Source organism: Microcebus murinus, chromosome 19 (genome assembly GCF_040939455.1).
Source record: "Microcebus murinus isolate Inina chromosome 19, M.murinus_Inina_mat1.0, whole genome shotgun sequence".
NCBI classification, from domain to species: Eukaryota; Metazoa; Chordata; class Mammalia; order Primates; family Cheirogaleidae; genus Microcebus; species Microcebus murinus.
The window spans coordinates 24,740,007-24,759,455 of record NC_134122.1 but is presented as its reverse complement, the minus strand read 5'-3'; the positions used below and the strand labels follow the sequence as shown (position 1 = coordinate 24,759,455).

The 19,449-nt window shown below is 40.5% G+C and overlaps 2 protein-coding genes across 4 annotated transcripts in view; both read left to right on the top strand.

The window, feature by feature from the left end:
- The window catches only part of RADIL (Rap associating with DIL domain), a 68,562-nt gene that overhangs the window by 9,003 nt on the left and 40,110 nt on the right, over positions 1 to 19,449 (top strand). The gene's annotated exons all lie outside the window — the stretch shown is intronic.
- On the top strand, positions 7,741 to 13,618 carry PAPOLB (poly(A) polymerase beta). The gene has a single exon (XM_012759162.3). The coding sequence runs from the start codon at positions 7,945 to 7,947 to the stop codon at positions 9,871 to 9,873; it is 1,929 nt and encodes a 642-aa protein (XP_012614616.3). The 5' UTR covers positions 7,741 to 7,944; the 3' UTR covers positions 9,874 to 13,618.

Genomic DNA, 19,449 nt, shown 5'->3' with positions numbered 1-19,449 from the left:
CTTTGGGCTCCCTCTTCTTAAAAAGGAAAGCTTAGAGGGTTTTTAAAGCCACTGAGATTTGAGGTTATCTCTGCAGGCTAAACAAAGGCCAGGGACACCACACCAGCAGTCACCGGGGTCTTGACTGATAAACTGCCCATCGAATGTCTGGTATACAGTAGGTGCTCATTAAATTCCTGTGGAAGGGTTGGTGCCCTGAGGAGAGACAGCCTACAGCTTCCACCTGTATCCAAGACTCTGGAAGGGTATCCATTTTCTTGCTGGGTGGGTTGGGGAGTGGACATGGGAGGGGTGGCGTGTGGACGGCGTGGCCGTCCAGGAGCACGGGCTGTGGCTTGAGCAGCTGAGGACACTGAGGACTGCGCTGCTCTGGCCACTGGAGCATGCTGTGCTGCCCTCCCTACCCTGCTTGCTGTGTGCCATGAATTCTGTCCCCTGAGTCTCCCAGCCTCTTTTTGGTGGGTCTCTTTTGAAATATTTTTCTTCCATCGTGAATCAGATTTTTAAATAACTCTTACCTAGTTTGAAGGAGGTGAGCTGGATTGTTTTTCCTCTTTATACTTAGGAACGGCTGCCTCGTGTGTGAGACTTCCTTTCCAGTGTATTCTCAGTGATAGAATCATTGTGGGAAACGTTTATTTTATGCGGCTTGGCTAAAACCAAAACAACCCCAAACTTTTTTTCACCAGCCTTAAACTAGAAAAGTAATTGAACTTTAAACACATTTTTGGGCATTTCCAATTCAAAGAACAAATAAAGTTGAATGGTTAGCTGCTCACAGCCAGTTTCATCCTGCAATTTACTGCTTGGATTTTTAAAAAAATTAATAGCCTTCAGTTTTATCATAGAATTATCATGTCAGAAGGAGGCTTAGTGGCCCTGCTGTTCCCTGAGGGTGGTGGCCCCCCAAGTGGCAGCACCTCCTCTTGTCCCGGAGCCTGGGGAGATGTCCAGCCACGTGCTGTATGGAGCCACTGATGGAGACGGTTAGCGTCAACATGGAATGCGCAGGGAGGGCATCACTGGTGTAAAAAATCCAAAAAAACATAAAGTATAACAGGCTGCCAAAGGGCGGCCAAGGGGGACGTTGCAGGAAGTGTGTACCTAAGGCGTGGGAGGGCCTGCCTCTGGGGAGAAAGGCCCTTCAGGTGTCAGGTTGAGAGTGGGGAAGAGTACCAGTACCAGAGCTGCTTCAGCCCTCACATTCTGTGATCCAAGTTCAAAATTCTTGATTTTTCCTTAGCATTTTCTCCAAAATTGGGATCTCTAAAATATGAAAGTATATGTTTATGGTTGTCTTGAATAACTAGTAATTTTATAAACTAAACAGCACTTAACTCATATTTTCCAAAACTTCCTTACTGTTTTATTGAAATTGATGTAAAAATTCTAGAAGTATATTTTTAAAAATTCATTAGCTAGCATTTGCTCTCTAGCTAGTGCAACAAAATGTCCTGTTTCTTTATACCTTTTTGTGTTGTGCCAAATTTCAGTAAAATGAATCAACCTCTTCAAAGTTGTCTTGCAGCAGGCAGACATAAAAGCAGCATTTTGAATTTGATTAAATGGAAATAGCACACTTTGTCCCGTCAACAACTTGAAGCATTTCCAAAGAGGTACAAACATATTAGTTACGTTATGACTAACAAACACTTACACCATGTTAATATTTGTTGGTTCTCAACAGTGACCTATAATGTTGGTTGGAAGATTTTGGTGGATGTGTTTAAATCATACTGTGTCTCTCATGGTTTTAGGTAATACACTAACGTAGAGAAAACGGGCCAAGTTAGCTATCTTTTGTTTTGAGAGTTAAAGTGGCAGGAGTGTTGCCAGGGGTTTCAGATATATACAGAGTGAAAGCAGCAAGCCAGGCCTGCATCCACCTTCTCTGCTCTGCCGTCCTGGCACGGACTAAGTGTCCCTTTGTGGAAGAGTACAGATGCTCAAATGCCGGCGATAGGTTTGAAGAAGACAAGCAAGGGTGGGAGGGGTTGACCTTATTAGTGCTGAGACATGTTTTAAAGCCATGGTAACTGAAACTTGTGTTTTTAGGGGCAGGAAAGGACAAGTAGACCAAGGGAACAGAATGGTGAGGCGGAAGCAGATCAAATACCCTGTGGGCATGTGGTGTGATCTAGAGCACATCACAAATCCTGGGGAAAGGACTTTGTAAATGGTGTCAGGACAATTGGCTTCAGCTATAGGTAGAAAAATAAAATTGGATCTTTACTTCAAATGCATCAAAGACCAGATGTCAAAGGTAAAATTATGTAGCCAAAAGAAAAATTTAACAAGGTTTAAAAAGTGTAAGCTATAAGGGGAAAAGGTTGAAAGATTTGACTATATCAAAATTGAAGATTTCTGTTCAACCAAGGACACTATATAGATAAAAGATAGGTGGGCCAGGCGTGGTGGCTCATGCCTGTAATGCCAGCACTCTGGTAGGCTGAGGCAGGAGGATCACTTGAGCTCAGGAGTTCCAGATCAGCCTGAGCAAGAGCAAGATCCTATCTCTACAAACAACAAAAAAAAGAAAACTTAGCCAGACCTTGTGGTGTGTGCTTGCTGTAGTCCCAGCTACTTGGGAGGCTGAGGCAGGAGGATCACTGGAGCCCAGGAGTTTGAGGCTTCAGTGAGCTATGATGATGCCACTGCACTCTAGCCAGGGTGACAAGAGTGAGACTGTGGGAAAGGAGGGAGGAAGGGAGGGAGGGAGGGAGGTACTGAAGAAAATGTTTGCAATATTTAAAACTGATGCCATGAGTAACTAGAATAAAGTAACAAATCTCTAAGCATCAGCAAGAGAGACAAAACACTGAACAGAAAACACAAAACGGTGCGCTGTGGAAGAAGGTGAAGCCAGAGTGGCTAACGAGCATAAGAGGAGATGCCAGCCTCACTGATAACATCCCTGGTGGCTGGCTGTGGCCGCAGAGGAACCTGGACAGTCAGATGTCTCGGCTCTCGAGCCTTTCTTTTCTTTTTCTTTTTTATTTTATTTTTGACCATTCTTCTAAGTGAAGTAATTTAAAATATTCTTTTTTTTTTTTTTTTAAATAGAGACAGGGGTTTGCTCTTGCTTAGGCTGGTCTCAAACTCCTGAGCTGAAGCAATCCTTCTGACTTGGCCTCTCTGAGTGCTAGAATTACAGGCATGAGCCACCACACCCAGCCTACTCCAGCCTTTCTAGTGGAAGGCAAAGAAGAGGCTGTGAAGGTTGGGGATAGCCGATCTGCAGTCTGCCATGTATGTACCATTGATTTCCCTAGAGTGAGAGACTAAGAGGTGCAAGTCTCAGTTATGAAAGTTAGTTTTACTCTGTTCTGTAGCCACAGACTGAATGCCTAACTCAGGCTAACCATCTCACCAATATGGGTAACAGATAAGAGCAGAGAAAGTACAGCACAAGCTTCTTTCTTTCTTTTTAAAAATCTTTTGGCAGATGCTCTGGTGAATCGATAGTTTCATTTTCTTTTTTCCCCATTACTCTGCTACCCTCAGGAACCTACTCTAGTGTGTTAATGAATGCCATTCCAACTCTCATATATTTGGATATATATTTCTCTTTAAAACATAAGTATTTTGTACATATGTTTAATTTACGTAAATGGGATTATAATATAAAGCTCATTGTTTCTTTTGTAACTCACATTATGTTTTTAAGATCCATCCATGGTGATCTATGTAAATTCGGTTTATTGCTTTTGACTGATGCATAGTTTTCCATGATGTGCATGTACTATATTGTCCATTCCCCTAATCCTGGGGCTCAGGTTGTGTCCAGCTTCTTCCTGCTACAAACTGTGGCATGATGGACCTCTTAAGGGGGCTTGTGCAGAGTTCTCTGGGTTATCCTTCCAGGAACAGAATTGCTGAATTATAGGGCATATGTCCCCTTCATTTCCTAGTAAGCAACACTGGACAGCAGTCTCTTCAGAATAACTGCTGCGACAGCCGTGAGCCTTAACAGCTTGCACAGCCCTCTGTACCCTTTGGCTGTGTCTTAGTCCGTTTTGTGTTGCTACAACAGGATACCTGAGGCTAGGCAATTTATAAAGAAGAGAGGTTTATTTATTTCAGGGTTCTGCCGGCTGGAAAGTTCAAGAGCATGGCCCTGGCTTCTGGTGAGAGCTTCTTTCCTGCATCATAACATGGTGGAGAAGGTCAAAGGGGAAGTGGATGCATGTGAAGAAGGAAAACCTGAGGGGCACCCTGGTTTTATAACAACCTGCTCTTCACGGGAACTGATCCATTTCTGCGAGAATTGATCTAGTCTTGCCAGAGCAAGAACTCACTGCTGTAAGAATGGCACAAAGCCATTCATGGCATGGCGCCAACACCACCCACTAGGCCCCATCTTCTAACACCACCACTTGGGGGATCAAACTTAAACATGAGTTTTTGTGGGGACAAACAAACCCCATCCAATCTGTAGTAGGCATTGACCATGGGCCTCCCCCCATCACCACCACTGACCCAGGATAAGTCTCCCCTGGAAACACTTTCAAGTCAAAAGGTGTGGCAGTGGAGGGAAGTGTTAAAGGCACACAGCTGTAAACACTCTCTGTAGCCATCTTGTATGAGTAGCTGTGAACTGTGTCATTAAATGACTTACCAAGAGTCACAACGTGTAGATTCAAAACTGCCCCTCTATTAATCAGAACACAAGAAATGGGTTGGTGGGTCAGGAAGAACATTCTGGGCAGAGAGAACAGCATTATGCAAAGGCCCTGGGATGAGAGAGAATGAAATAATGGAAGGCCCTGACAGAAGCCACTGTAGCTGGAGCATAGGGGGAAGTTTTGGGAGGCGAGGCTGGGCAGATAGTCAGGGGAAAGACCAGCCTGGGCTGATACTTGTTTTGGATTTTACACTAAGTGTTAAGGGAGATCACTGAAGGGGTTGAAAGACCACTCTGGATCCTGGGTAGAGAACACTTTGAAAATGTCAGTAATAGAAGATTACTTAAGTTATTGCAGGAGTCTAGGTGAGAGTTGATGGTGGCCTGGACCAGAGTTATGGGGGAACAGGTGGAGAGAAGTGGATGGATTCCAAATATATTCTGGCAGTAGAATCATCGGTATTTGTATATGAATTGGATGTTGAAGATGAAGAAGGTGTCAAGAATGGCTCCCAGGTTTCTGAAATGAACAGTTGGATAGATGGGATACCATTTCCTAAAGTGGAGACTAATGAGAGAGAAGCAAATTATAGGGGGAAGAGTAGGGGTTCTTTTTAAGCTATGTTAAATTTGAGACATCCAAATAGAGGTGGCAAATATGGGCATTCAAATAATATGGATCTAGAGTTCAGAAGAGTTGTACTATAAAAAATCTGGAAGTAGGTGATATGTAAAGCTGTGGAAATTGATAAATTACTTAGGTAGTGAATGTACATGCAATGAGGAGAAATGAGGGCTTAGTGTGGAAACGGAGGATCTCCAACATTTAGAGGCTAACTAATGGAGAGGAATCAGCAAATTAGAGTGAGCAGTGGCCAGACATGTAGAACATAGCACAGAGTGTGGTGTCACAGAGGCCAAGATTAGACTTCTGTAGGTCAAAAAGGTGTAGATCACTAGGGTCATTGGATTGGGCAACATGGAGGTCACTAAAGGCCTTTCTGATAGCAGTTCTTCTGGACCATTGAGCATGCAAGCCATTGAAATGGGTTGAAAACAAGGTACTTATATTTATGGCAATATTTGGGATTAATTAGCTTGAAAACCCTTCTATATAAAGTACCTGGAAATGCTAGATGAATAGAACAAATCATTTTTAAATGCAAAGTTGAGTACCTAAGAAAATAAAGGAAATCCCTTGGGGTAAAAAAAAGGGAGAGATACCTCAAAACCTCAGAATCTTAGCTGATTCTGAAACTATAATTGCCCTGGAAGCATTTGTCAATCTTGGCAACTGAGAAACTTAAGTTTAACAGCTACCCAAGAAGAGATAGACAGGCCTTGGGACCCTAAAAAGTAGGAAGTTGGAACTGAGAGCCTCCTTCCCCCAACACTGCCACCCCAATACAATTGGAATCCTCAAAGGGTGACATGTTGAGTGAAAAGATGGAATAGCAAGAATCTGCCAGGTAAAAGGAAATGACAAGAAAGTTGCCTTTTTTGGCCAGGTGCACTGGCTCACGTCTATAATCCTAGCACTCTAGGAGGCCAAGGTGGGAGGATTGCTTAAGGTCAGAGTTCAAGACCATCCTGAGCAAGAGCAAGACCCTGTCTCTACAAAATACAGAAAAAGTAGCTGGGCATGGTGGCACATGCCTGTGGTTCCTCTACTTGGGAGGCTGAGGCAGAAGTATTACTTGAGCCCAAGAATTTGAGGCTGCAGTGAGCTACAATGACACCACTGACTTCAGCTAGGGCACCAAAGTGAGACTCTGTCTCAAAAAAAAAAAAAAAATGTTTTCCTTGTGTTGGGCTTTGAGCGAGGAATACTAAAGACTCTTCCCTAGAATTTAAAACCACACATCCTGTCACATGTATTTGAGGTTCAAAATTACACCACCTATATGGTCTAGATAATCCTTGGATAAGAAATTAAATTATACTGCATTCAATTTGATAGTATATAAGGGCATCTGGTAAAAACAAAGCAAATCTTCTTTGGAAGGATACATTCTCTATACAGGCATCCCAAGCCCCACCTGAAATGAGCTCATAACCTCAAATTGCAAAACATGAGAGATAGTGCCACTCTAAATGAGTCAGAAAACAGACTATAGAACTAGATTCTGAAGGGCATTAGGAATTGGAATAATTGGATAGAATACTAAAGACGTCTGTTTAACATGGTTAAAGAAATAAAAGGTGGGGAAAACACCCATGAAAGAACAATGCCATCCAAAAAAGCAAGGAAGATTTGAAAAGACCAAAACTGCTTCTAGTAATAAAAATGTAAGTATTTAAGTGGACGCTTCAATGATGCTTAAACAGCAGACTAAACCTAAAAAGAGAATTAAAGAACTTGAAGGTAACCGGGTGCCACCCACAGAGAAAAATGGGTTAAGAGACATAGAAAACAGAATGAGAAGGTTTATCACATGTCTAAATGAAGAGAATCAAGAGAATGCTGGGGAGAACATATTCCAGGATGTGTCTGAGAATCTTCTGGAGGTCATGAAATGAAAAGTGCGACTCTTCTGATTTGGGAATCACAGTGTATCATCATGTAAGAGTAATAAAAGAGAAACCTACCCCTAGACACACAGTAGTGGAATTGCAGGACAGTGAAGACAGATTTTTATAGCTGCCAAAAGGAAAACACAGATGAGCAGCAGTTTATCCTGAGGCAGAATTCTCAACAGGAGCCAGAGACACCAGAAGACAGCAGAATAGTGTCTTCAAAGCATGGCCAGACATAACTGTCCACCTAGAATGCAGACCTAGCTAAACCATCATCCATGAACCAGCTGCAGAAAGCAAGATGGGAGCCATTTCTAGATTTCTAAAGGATACACGTGAGGGTGAAGGAGGCCTGAGGATGCTTCAAGAAGGATGTAGATCTGTGATGTCATAGGAAGTGGTGAGCAAAGAATGGGTAGAGCTGGGTAAATCTATAAAACAGGAATAATAACAGGGTTGAATTTTGCAGGTTATAGGTCAGGGTGGGAAAGCCACCGTGCCAGCAGGAGAGGCTGCCAGTTCTGAACTCCCGGCTCCCATGAGGTCTTGCAGCGGCGGCTGCTGCGCAGGCGCCCGCGCGTGCGCGGTCCGTTCTAGAACGCTGCCGCCTAGGGGCCCCGGGCGCCATGTTGGGGCCGAGGGGAAGGAGAGGAAGTGCTTGAAGAGGGGGTGCAGAACGGGAGCGGGGTCGGACCAGGGCTGGTAGGAGCCCCGCCCCTCCCGCCTCAGCGGATCATGACCCGGGCGGTGGCCGCGGAGGTCGCGGTGGGGGGGGACGTTCCCTGGCGGGGCGGGCTCTGAAGATGATGCCGTTTCCGGTGACAACCCAGGGATCACAACAGACGGCGCCGCCACAGAAGCACTACGGCATCTCCTCCCCTATCAGTCTAGCGGCCCCCAAGGACACTGACTGTTCACTTACCCAGAAATTAATCGAAACCCTGAAGCCCTTTGGGGTGTTTGAAGAGGAAGAGGAACTGCAGCGCAGGATTTTAATTTTGGAAAAATTAAATAATCTGGTAAAGGAATGGATACGAGAAATCAGTGAAAGCAAGAGTCTTCCACAAGCCGTAGTTGAAAATGTTGGGGGAAAAATTTTTACATTTGGCTCTTACAGATTAGGAGTACATACAAAAGGTGCCGATATTGATGCGTTGTGCGTTGCACCAAGACATGTTGATCGAAGCGACTTTTTCACCTCATTCTATGATAAATTGAAACTACAGGAAGAAGTAAAAGATTTAAGGGCTGTTGAGGAGGCATTTGTACCAGTTATCAAACTGTGTTTTGATGGGATAGAGATTGATATTTTGTTTGCAAGATTAGCACTGCAGACTATTCCAGAAGATTTGGACCTAAGAGATGACAGTCTGCTTAAAAATTTAGATATTAGATGTATAAGAAGCCTTAATGGTTGCCGGGTAACTGATGAAATTTTACATCTAGTACCAAACATTGACAACTTCAGGTTAACACTGAGAGCCATCAAATTGTGGGCCAAATGCCACAATATCTATTCCAATATATTAGGTTTCCTTGGAGGTGTTTCCTGGGCTATGCTAGTAGCGAGAACTTGTCAGCTTTATCCAAATGCAGTAGCGTCAACTCTTGTACGTAAATTTTTCTTGGTATTTTCTGAATGGGAATGGCCGAATCCAGTGTTACTGAAAGAGCCTGAAGAACGGAATCTTAATTTGCCTGTATGGGACCCAAGAGTAAATCCCAGTGATAGGTATCATCTTATGCCTATAATTACACCAGCATATCCACAGCAGAACTCCACATACAATGTGTCTGTTTCAACCAGGATGGTCATGATTGAGGAGTTTAAACAAGGGCTTGCTATCACACATGAAATTTTGCTGAGTAAGGCAGAGTGGTCCAAACTTTTTGAAGCTCCAAGCTTCTTTCAAAAGTACAAGCATTATATTGTACTTCTGGCAAGTGCACCAACAGAAAAACAACATCTAGAATGGGTAGGCTTGGTGGAATCAAAGATCCGAATCCTGGTTGGAAGCTTGGAGAAAAATGAATTTATTACACTGGCACATGTGAATCCCCAGTCATTTCCAGCACCCAAAGAAAATCCTGAGAAGGAAGAATTTCGTACAATGTGGGTAATTGGATTAGTGTTGAAAAAGCCAGAAAACTCTGAAATTCTCAGTATTGATCTCACCTATGATATTCAGTCTTTCACAGATACAGTTTATAGGCAAGCGATAAATAGTAAGATGTTTGAGATGGATATGAAAATTGCTGCTATGCATTTAAGAAAAAAGGAACTTCATCAACTGTTGCCTAATCATGTGCTTCAGAAGAAGAAAACAAATTCAACAGAAGGTGTGAGATTGACAGCTTTGAATGACAGTGGCCTTGACTTGTCTGTAGACAATGAAAATAGCATTTCTTTACCTTCACCTACTAGCACTATGAAGATTGGCCCATTGACTGACAGCTCTCAGGGCAGAAACAGTCCTTCCCTGACTGTAATGGCAGCATCTGTGACCAACATACAGGCTACTGAAATTTCCTTGCAACAAGTGAATCCCAGTGAAAGCTTAAGGGTTGCATTGAGTGAAAGCGTTCCTCAAACTGCCTCACAACCTGCCACTTCACCACCACCAAAACCCACAGTCCCCATAGTAGTTTCTTCAACATGTCTGGTAAGCCATCCACCCAGACCTTCAGGAAACACAGCAACAAGCATACCTAATCCTATCATAGGAGTCTAGAGGACATTCTCATAAAGAAGAAGAAGAAGAAACAAACAAGAAAATCAAAATAGAAGAGGAAAACTCTATAAAGAGACAAATACAACTCTATTAGAAACAATTCAGACAGTGGCTTCTCTGTTGGCTTCTCAGGAAACATCCAGTACAGATCTTTCCAATATCCCTGTTCTTCTTGCAAATCCTATTCCTGTTATCAAGAATTCAATAAAACAGATTGAACGGATAAAAACAACCTCAAGGGTCCATAAACAATATCTGCCAACTCAACTGTTGTCTTCAAATACTAAAGAAGGAGAATGAAGGGTACCACATTAGATATGACTTGAAATAGTTGTAGGGTCACTTGGTAACTTTCTTTACTGGCACTAATCTCCATCAGAAGTCCAGATTAGTATGTGAATTAGAGGTACTATTGTTGATGTGTCAGTTTATCAATGTGTCAGCAACAGTTACATTAACTATTTCAAAGGACTACTGCCCTTGAAAAAACCCTCCCAGCTATATTTGTACCCATAATTGACATCTGGACTGGATTTAAGTTTGATGCATTGTTGGGAAAATTTGCAATACAAACTGGTATCAGAATTCCTTATACTGATGATGCACTTTATGTATATTTTTTATTAGAAAGTAGAACTAACTAGATTTTTCAACTTGATGAATTTAGTTTTTTTCCTGAAGAAGTTTCTTCATTATTAATCTTAAAATTGGATACCATTGTACAGTGATAACACTATACTTCAGAGAAAGCATAGAAGTACATTTAGTTCAGTCCCTGCAAAGTAGTTATAACCCTTTAGAATAAAATTCAACTTTGGGGTGTGTATTTGACATCAAGACAATAATTAGTCTTTGGTTTTGATGGGACCTGATCAAGAAATGATATTTATTTTATCTATAGAATGAGAGTATATAATCAGCAGTCATTTTCTTTGAGCTAACAAAGCTCCATATTCTCTTGTCCTCAATCATTTTTCCTAAAACAAAAAAGGCTTTTTGCCTTCCCCTCTTCTCTTGTATGAACAAGGTATGTTTGTATGTCATTTCATATAAAAACCCAGAATACTAGTATTTTCTAAACCATGATGTGAAACCCATACTCCTGTGGCTACATGGCACAAAACATCAAATTTTGGTTCCATGGATAATATTTTAATAAAACTTTACTAAACGTAAGGCCTGTGAAACATGTTACTGGCCTTAGATGGCCATTTGATCTCTACATATGAGAAATTTTATAAATCCCACAGAATGCCTGCTTATAGGAAAGCTAATTTCGAATTTTAAACATGTAGGCAAAATAGCATTTTCTCCAAGAATTTTAAGCCAATTTTTATTTTTAAATTACTTATCAAAATTCATCAGTGAATTTTACATATAGAAACATAAAAATAATTTCTAGTAAGCACTTGACATCTAGCCAATTTTCTATTCTTTTGCTTTATCCTACAAAAAAATTAGGAATACTTTACTTTAAATTAAAAAAACCCTCATAATTAATCAGCAAAACATCCATGTTTATAGGAAACATGAGGGACAGCAGACACAGATGAATGAAAGGTTGGTCTTTCTTAATCTAGACACTGTGAACTTCACAGGCTTTCCAGTTAACCTGGTTCTGACCTCCCACCCCTCCCCAGCTGTGTTCCTTTCTACTATAAGTGCATTTTCATGTTAAACTGATTACTTAAACTCTTTTCCTATCCTTCTGGATTAATTTTCCAAAGTTGGAATATAGTCTTTTTTCCTTTTAGGATATGCAGTACTTGAGACTTTCTTTTCACTATCACTTTTTGATGTCTAGTGTACAATATTTTTGTTTCCCACATCTTTGCCCTGTGCAATCACCTTACCCTTTCACCACAATAATAAATCAGGTGAAGTGTGCGCCATGTTTGTGTATTTTGGATGTAGCTATAATGTAAGGTTGAAATTGCCGGGCACAAATTTAGTCTTGTCATTTTGTTTACACATTGGAGAAAAAATTAGTTTATTAAACATTTCCTGTAATTGTACCTGCTTTACCAAGCTGGAAACTTGGGGCTTTTTATTTCTAATTTTTATTACCTATCAGACTTTTTTTTTCATATGATGTACATAGTGACTGGAGTTTGCTTTGTTTTATAGTATCTGTACTCCTTGTATTTTTAAGCACTATTTTGGAAACAGATGATGTATTTCTCCATTAAAAAAACAATAAAAATAAATGGCAAACAAGGAAAGTGAAACTGAAATACTGGACAATAACATTTAAATCTGACAGAGTTCAGATGTACTGACATTGTTCAGAAGGAGGGTAGACACTGATGAAATTTTTGACTTTACTGAGTCTAGAATGCATGTTATATAATGTTTGAGGAAACAAGAAAATGTTAAAATTTCAAATCAATAAATGTAAAAAAGTGAAGTTAAGTGAATTAAATATCTTAATCTAAAAGAAAACAGGAAAGGAAGGGGGGAAAATAATAGAAAAAAATAGGATAAAAAGAAAATACAATCTATGGTTGCGGAAATGAAAGCAAATATATCTGTCACTACAACAAATGGACCAAACTTCCTGACTAAGAGATTGTCAGATTCCATGGGAAAACCAAGTCCAGTGGTATGCTGTTTCATTTATGAGAGACACATCCAAAGTGTAAAGACTTGAAAGAATGGAAAAAGGTTGTGCTAATGAAAAGAAGCGGGTACAATAACAGTATCATGCAAACAGATTTCAAAGCAAAAATAATTATTAGAGACAAAAGGGCCACTGCATTAGTGATAGAAGAAATAATGCACCAAGAAAACGGAACAATTTAAAACTTGTTTGCCCCTAATAAATTAGCCTCAACATAAAATAGCAAAGCAGATATAAACAGAAATTTCCAAATGTGTCATTATCATAGAAGATTTCAGAACAGCTCTTTCATTAATTGATATCACACAGGCAAAAAACAGAGGGAAACAGTTTTTAAATACAGTTTAGTGTAGTGGTTGGTGAGCTTTTTCTATTAAAGGCCCAGATAGTAAATATTTTCAGCTTCATGAGGCCATACGGTCCCTGTCACAACTACTTTGCCTGTGTAGAGTGAAAGCAGCCGCAGATAATACCTGAACAGATGGCCAGAGTGGATTTGTTATGGGCCCTGCTAGCCATTGTTTGCCATTAGTGATCTAGTGGAACCTTTATTATAGAATCTCCACCCAATAACTGGAAAATGCATATTATTCTTAAGTATTGGGAATGTGTAAAAATTAATCTCACGCTAGATTAGAAAGTAATATTCAATATATTTCAAAGTATCTGATCAATCAACATGTTTTCTGACTACAGAACAGTAAGATAGAAATCAACAATAAATAGCATGGAAAAGAGTTTCCTAAAGAAGAAACAAAAAGGCTCAAACCACAAAGGAAGAGATTGGTGTACAGTTAAGAGATTTTGTTCATTGAATAATGAACAGTGAAAAGGGAAAAGCTGAAAAAACAGGCCATGTACTTGGGGAAAATTTTGTAATACATAAAACCAACAAATGGGGTTACTATCCAGGATATATTAAGGATGGCCAAAAAAAAAAAAAAAAAACTATTTAAAAAGACCAAACAACCCAGTAAGAAATGAGCAAAAGAAGTGCATAGGCATTTCACAGATTATGAACTAGGAATGGTTGGTAAACATGAAAAGATGCTCAATCTCATTAGTAATAAGGAAAATACAAATTAAGCCAAGGAGGTTTTTTTTGGTTTTTTTTTTTGTTTTTTTTTTTCTTTTTACAAAAATCAAGAAGGCTAATCACATCTAGGTTTGGTGAGGATGAGGAGTAGGAACTCTAACATGGTGCCAGCGAGTGCAAATTGTTTCGACCCCTTTGGGAAACAGTTTGGTCTTATCTAGTAAAGCTGATGTGGCCACATTCTGATTAGTCTATTCTTAGGTCTCCACCATCATGCTGTGGGGCGCTGATGTACTTCCAGTTACTGATCCCCTAATGGCCAGAAACTGTGGGTCTCTAGCCATGTCCAAGACTCCACACATCCTCTGGTCACTTCCAGTGGACCATTAAATACCTTAATTTTCTATATATACATAGTATGAGAGGCAGGAAGTACTTGGAGATAAGTACACAAGTGTTAATAGCAATGTTTTGTAGTAGCCTAGAAGTGCAAAACAGCCCACACAGCTATCAGTGGGGGAGTACCTACACTGTCCAGTAGTCGTGCAGTAAATACTATTAATATAAAGCTGTGAAATTAAACCATAGCTACTTGCATCAATATAGATGTGTCTCAGAATGTTGAGGAAAAAAGCAAATTGCAGAAAAATACATGGAGTGTGATACAATTAATACAAGATGTAAAAACAAGGTAGAGCTATATAACTTAGAGCTATAAAAATGTGTAGTATAACTAGTAAAAAATAAGAGAATGTTAAACACAGAATCCAGAATAGTGGCTCCTTTCGGCAGGGTGAGAGGTGGGAACAAGGGAGATATGCTTGGGAGAGCAGTAAGCTGGGAAATGGTCCATTTTTTTAGGTTGGGTGGTGGATGAAATGGTGTTCGTTTCATTATACATCTAAGTTATAAATGCTTTTATATGTGTGCAATATTTTATAATTAAACAACCAATATCAAAGTGATATCTTAAAAACCTCTTTATCAACAACAAAGCAAACTCCCCCAAACAAAAACCAAAAACAACAAAAAAAGAAACACACTTCAGGGCTGGTAAGGTAACTTTCTTGGTCACTGGGGACTTAGACTTCTTCTAGTTTTGGCCCCACCATTTTAGTTTATGCTTTCCATTCTCATGGTCACCCGAGGTGCAGGACAATTGTGGGGACCCCTGCTATCCCATTTTCACTCAAGGCAGGAAGAAAGAAGGAAAGGGGCTAAGGGCAAAGGTATCCCTGCAAGCCATGCCCTCTTTCTAGGGAGCTTTCCTAAAAGTCACAACAGCAGCATCCCCTCATCTGTCACTGACTGCAGCTTGGTCACATGGCCATGCCTACCTGCAAGGGAGCCTGGAAAATGTAGTTTTTATTAGCTGGGTACATTATCTCACCAATAGCATAGAGATTATGCTATTAAGAAGAAGGAGAGAATGGCTGTTCAAAGGCAATGTGATAACACTCTCGTTCACATATATTTAGAAGTTCAAAAACACTTCCAAATGACTTTCCACATGGCCCCCAGCATCTTCAGGTCAGCAGTGGTACATCATATCACTCTTGTTCTTGGAATATTTGACATCTTTTCTGATTTTATTTTATTCAATCGTTATTTATTCATTTAGTGATGGAGTCTCACTCTGTTGTCCAGGCTGCTGTGCAGTGGTGCAATCATAGCTTGCTGCAGCCTTGAACTCCTTAGCTCCAGCGGATCCTCCTGCCTTAGCCTCCCAGGTAGGTAGGACTCTAGGTACATGCCACCATACCAGGCTCCTTCCTGCTTTTAAAAGGCTTGTGTGTTTAGGTTAGGCTCACCTGGATAATCTTTCTTTTGATGAACCCAAAGGGAACTGATTAGTAAATTTATTATATCTGTAAAAACGTCTTTTTTCATACAACAAAACATAGTCATGCAATGTCATCATATTCGCAGGTCTCGCACTCAAGGGTGGAGGGCAGATTATGCAAGGCAGTGGTTTTTGGAGTCATCTAGAATTCTGATTACCACCATCTGCCCTCTGGCCTCCAGAGATCTGTATCTATAATACATCACGTGTAAAATGCATTCACCCCATTTCAAGGTCCCCCGGTCTTATCCTATTGTAGTATCAGTTCAAGTCTGAAAAATCAGTCATCTTAATCCCAAATCAGGTGTGAATGAAGCTTCTGGGTGTAGTCCATTAAGTACAACTCTTGGGGCACAATTTCTCTCCTTTTGTGGATCTGTAGAACTGGAGAGACAAGTTATCTGCCCCAGTACTCCCAACCCACAATGGTGGGACAGGCACAGGATAGCATTACAGGCATTCTGATTCAAAAAGGGGAAGTGGAAGGTAAAAAGGAGTCACCGGCCCAAAGGAGTTTTGAAATCTAGCCAAGCAGACTCCAGTTGGAGTTCTTTGGTTGTTTCAGGGCCTGGAAATGACCTTTTAACTTTGCCATCTGCACTCTTGGTGCCACCCTCTGGGGTCTTGGTGTCATGTTCTGAGTCGTCCTTCTTTTACCCTGGATGGTAGTATGTCACCCATTTCCTGTCAGCTCCCTGCTTTCATTTTGTTTACTCCCTGTCCCTTTCAATCTAAGCCAGAAGTGTTTCTGCTGACATAATTTTCTCAAGAACCTCATGGGCGCTGTGAGAATTTCACAGGAATTCACTCCACTGGACAAAAGTCACATCAACAGACATTTCTGAGATAATCCCTTTTCTTCTGGTGAGATGGTGGAAGGATAGTGCTCTTAAACTTCCTTGAAGTCCTTTCATTTGATTAAGAAAATCTATGAGAAACACCCTTAATCTTTTGAAAGGGTCTTTTGTGTGACCCTTTGATTCTTCCGAGTTTCAGCAAAGGGCTGTGCGGGCACACACTTGGTTCTTCTTCTGTGCCATGCTCCCTGCAGCCTTTTCTTTCTTTTATCATCTGTTGTCATCTGGAGAGGCCATTTTCAAATTTATCCAGTCCTGGTTCTTTTTTGCTTAACAGTTCATCCTTCAATTTCTCTCTTTCCTCTTCCCTCTCACTCTAAGCAGCAAGAAGAAACCAGGTAGCACCTTCCACACTGTGCTCAGAAATCTCCTCAGTTGTATGTTCGGGTCTATTATTTACAAATTCCTCTTTCCACACAACTGCAGGGCACATTTCGGCGGGCACTCCGCCCTCATGTAACGAGGACCTCCCTCCAGTTTCCAATAACGTTCCCTCACTTCTGAACCTTCACTGGCCATGTAGGTTTGTGCTATTCATGGTAATTTGAGCTTTCTCTAAGGCTATTTAAGAAAGTGTTTTTGACTTCCTTCTGAGAAAGAAGCAACATTTTTATTGTCCACAGTTCTATTAATAGCCTATTCAAGGCAATCTAGACTTTTTCTCTCCTGCTTTTCAAAATTATTCTGGCCTCCACTCACTGCCCAATTACCAAAGTGCTTTCCACATTTTAGGTGTTTGTTTACAGCGGCACCCCATTTCCTGGTACTAAAATCGGTACTTGTTTTCTATTGCTTAAATTAGCAGCTTAGAACACCACTTTTAAGATTATCTCAGTTTCCATGGGTCAGGAATCTGAGCGCAGGATCACCAGGTCCTCTGCTTGGGTCTCACCCGGCCGCAGTCAGGGTATTGGCTGGGCTGTGCTCCTTTTGGTGGCTCAGAGTCCTCTTTCAGACTCACAGGGTTGTTGGCAGAATTCAGTTCCTTGGGGTTGTAGGACTGAAGTGTGTGTGTCTCTTAGCCTCTCAGCCAGGGTCCATGCTCAACTCCTAGTGGCTGCTCTAAGCTTCTTGCCTTGTGGTCAGAAAACCTTCCTGGCATCAAACCCGGTCACACTTCATATCTCTGACTTCTGTGACCAGCTGTAGGGAACTCTCAGCTTTGAAGGAGCAAATGTGATTAGGTTTGTCCCACTGGAAAAATCTCCATGTCTTAAGGTCAGCCGATCAGTAACTTTAATTATTTCTGCAAAATTTGTTTTGCCATGCAACATAATCACAGAGTAATCCTGAGGACAGAGATCATGGAGCTCTTAGAATTCTGCCAACCACAGTGACTTTCCATATTTTTTTCTATGCTTATCCTCCATAGGATTACTTAAACATACCCATGCACATATAAATACACACAGGGCTCTTTTTGTCTGAGTTTGTTTTTTTAAAAAATGAGATCATATTCTTAGTTTTCTGTATGCTGCTTCTCTTACCAGACCCTCTTCAGAAATTTCCACATCATCTGTTATATTAATGGCTCCAATTCATTCTTCTTACTGGTTATGGAATATTCCATGGTGTGGATGAAGCACTATATATATTTTGGGATCATTAGGAAAATTTTGCATCACACATTCCTGTGTATACTGTATTTCACCAAATAAAAGATGTTATCAATTTTAAGATCATGAATATTTACGCACTACTAACATAAAAAAAATACTACAATTAAAGTAGGACATAATGCTTTCTTAGGATTGTTATTTTTGTGTTTAACGAAAGAGCTATTTGAAATCCAAAGATTTATTCTAAATGCACGTTTTAATCTATATTAGTTTTGTGCATACACAAAGGATTTTAGTCTGTGTTTTGTGCATACACAAAAAGTATATATGATTGGAATAAATTTGGAGTCTCAGCCTCCTTTTTAACCCAGAGCTGTGTCTGCATTCCCACGGGGTGTCATCTGTGTTCTCAGGAGTATTGGTGATGTGGCATTCCTTACATGAGTGCTGCACTGCTGTCTCTAGGACTTTGTTTTTTTTTTTTTTTTAGATAGTCTCTCACTCTGTTGCCCAGGCTAGAGTGCTGTGTCGTCTGCCTACCTCACAGCAACCTCAAACCCCTGGGCTTAAGCAATCTTCCTGCCTCAGCCTCCCGAGTAGCTGGGACTACAGGTGTGAGCCACCATGCCCGGCTAATTTTTTTTTTTTTTTCTATTTTTAGTAGAAGACAGGGTTTTGCTCTTGGTCAGGCTGGTCTTGAACTCCTAACCTCAAGCAGTCCTCCTTGGCTTCCCAGAGTGCTCAGATAACAGGTGTGAGCCACCATGCCCAGCCTGTCTCTGGGACTTCCTTGCACACCCCTGGTACTCAGTGTGCAAGTTTGCTGCACATAACGGCTAGGACTTATGTTCATTCCACAGCTGGTGCATAAATGATGGAAATTTAAGAATCTTGCCCCCCAGGAACAACCACCAGGTTCTCGCATCACAGCTGTTGCCTGGATGACATTTCACACGAATATAGGATGCTTTCTGGTTCCCGAGATGTTAAAGTGTAAAGAAAGGCATGTCTAGGGATTGATGAAATAGAGCCCACGAGTGTGCACATTCATTCATTTTTTCAGTAGATTAAAAAGTATGTATGTTTTAAAACTTTCACTTATTTTCACCTAAGTTTTATAAGTGCAAACAATATGTTCTCATTACTAATTAAAAACAAAACAGCAGTTCCCTTCCATGGCTTTAACTTCTTCCTAGTTTTGAACTCCCCAGAGGCAACCCCTTTCAACTGTGGACTATTTCTTTTTGGCATTTAATTTCATATTTTTAAATAACAAATGTATCCTACTACATCTTGATTTTTAAAATTTCAGACATCTATTGACTTCCTACCATGAAAGATATGAATTTATATCTTTTTTACTACCTCTTCCTCAAAACACCCAATACCCTCTCAGGATAGCCATGGTTTTGGCTAGAATAATAATAATCAGGGTTTACATTTTTATAACCATGTATAGCTTTTCCTCAACTAAAGATTGGTATATGCAAAGATTAGTTTTCTTCCTGTCTAGCTTTTAGTTTTTGTTGTTGTTGTTTGTTTGTTCATTCTTTTTCTTGGCACTTTTCATTCATTATTCCTTAATTCTACCAGTTGTCTTACTGCTTTTGAAAGTGTTCAAATGTATTTGATATTTTATCAATTTCAACTTTTTTGAGCCT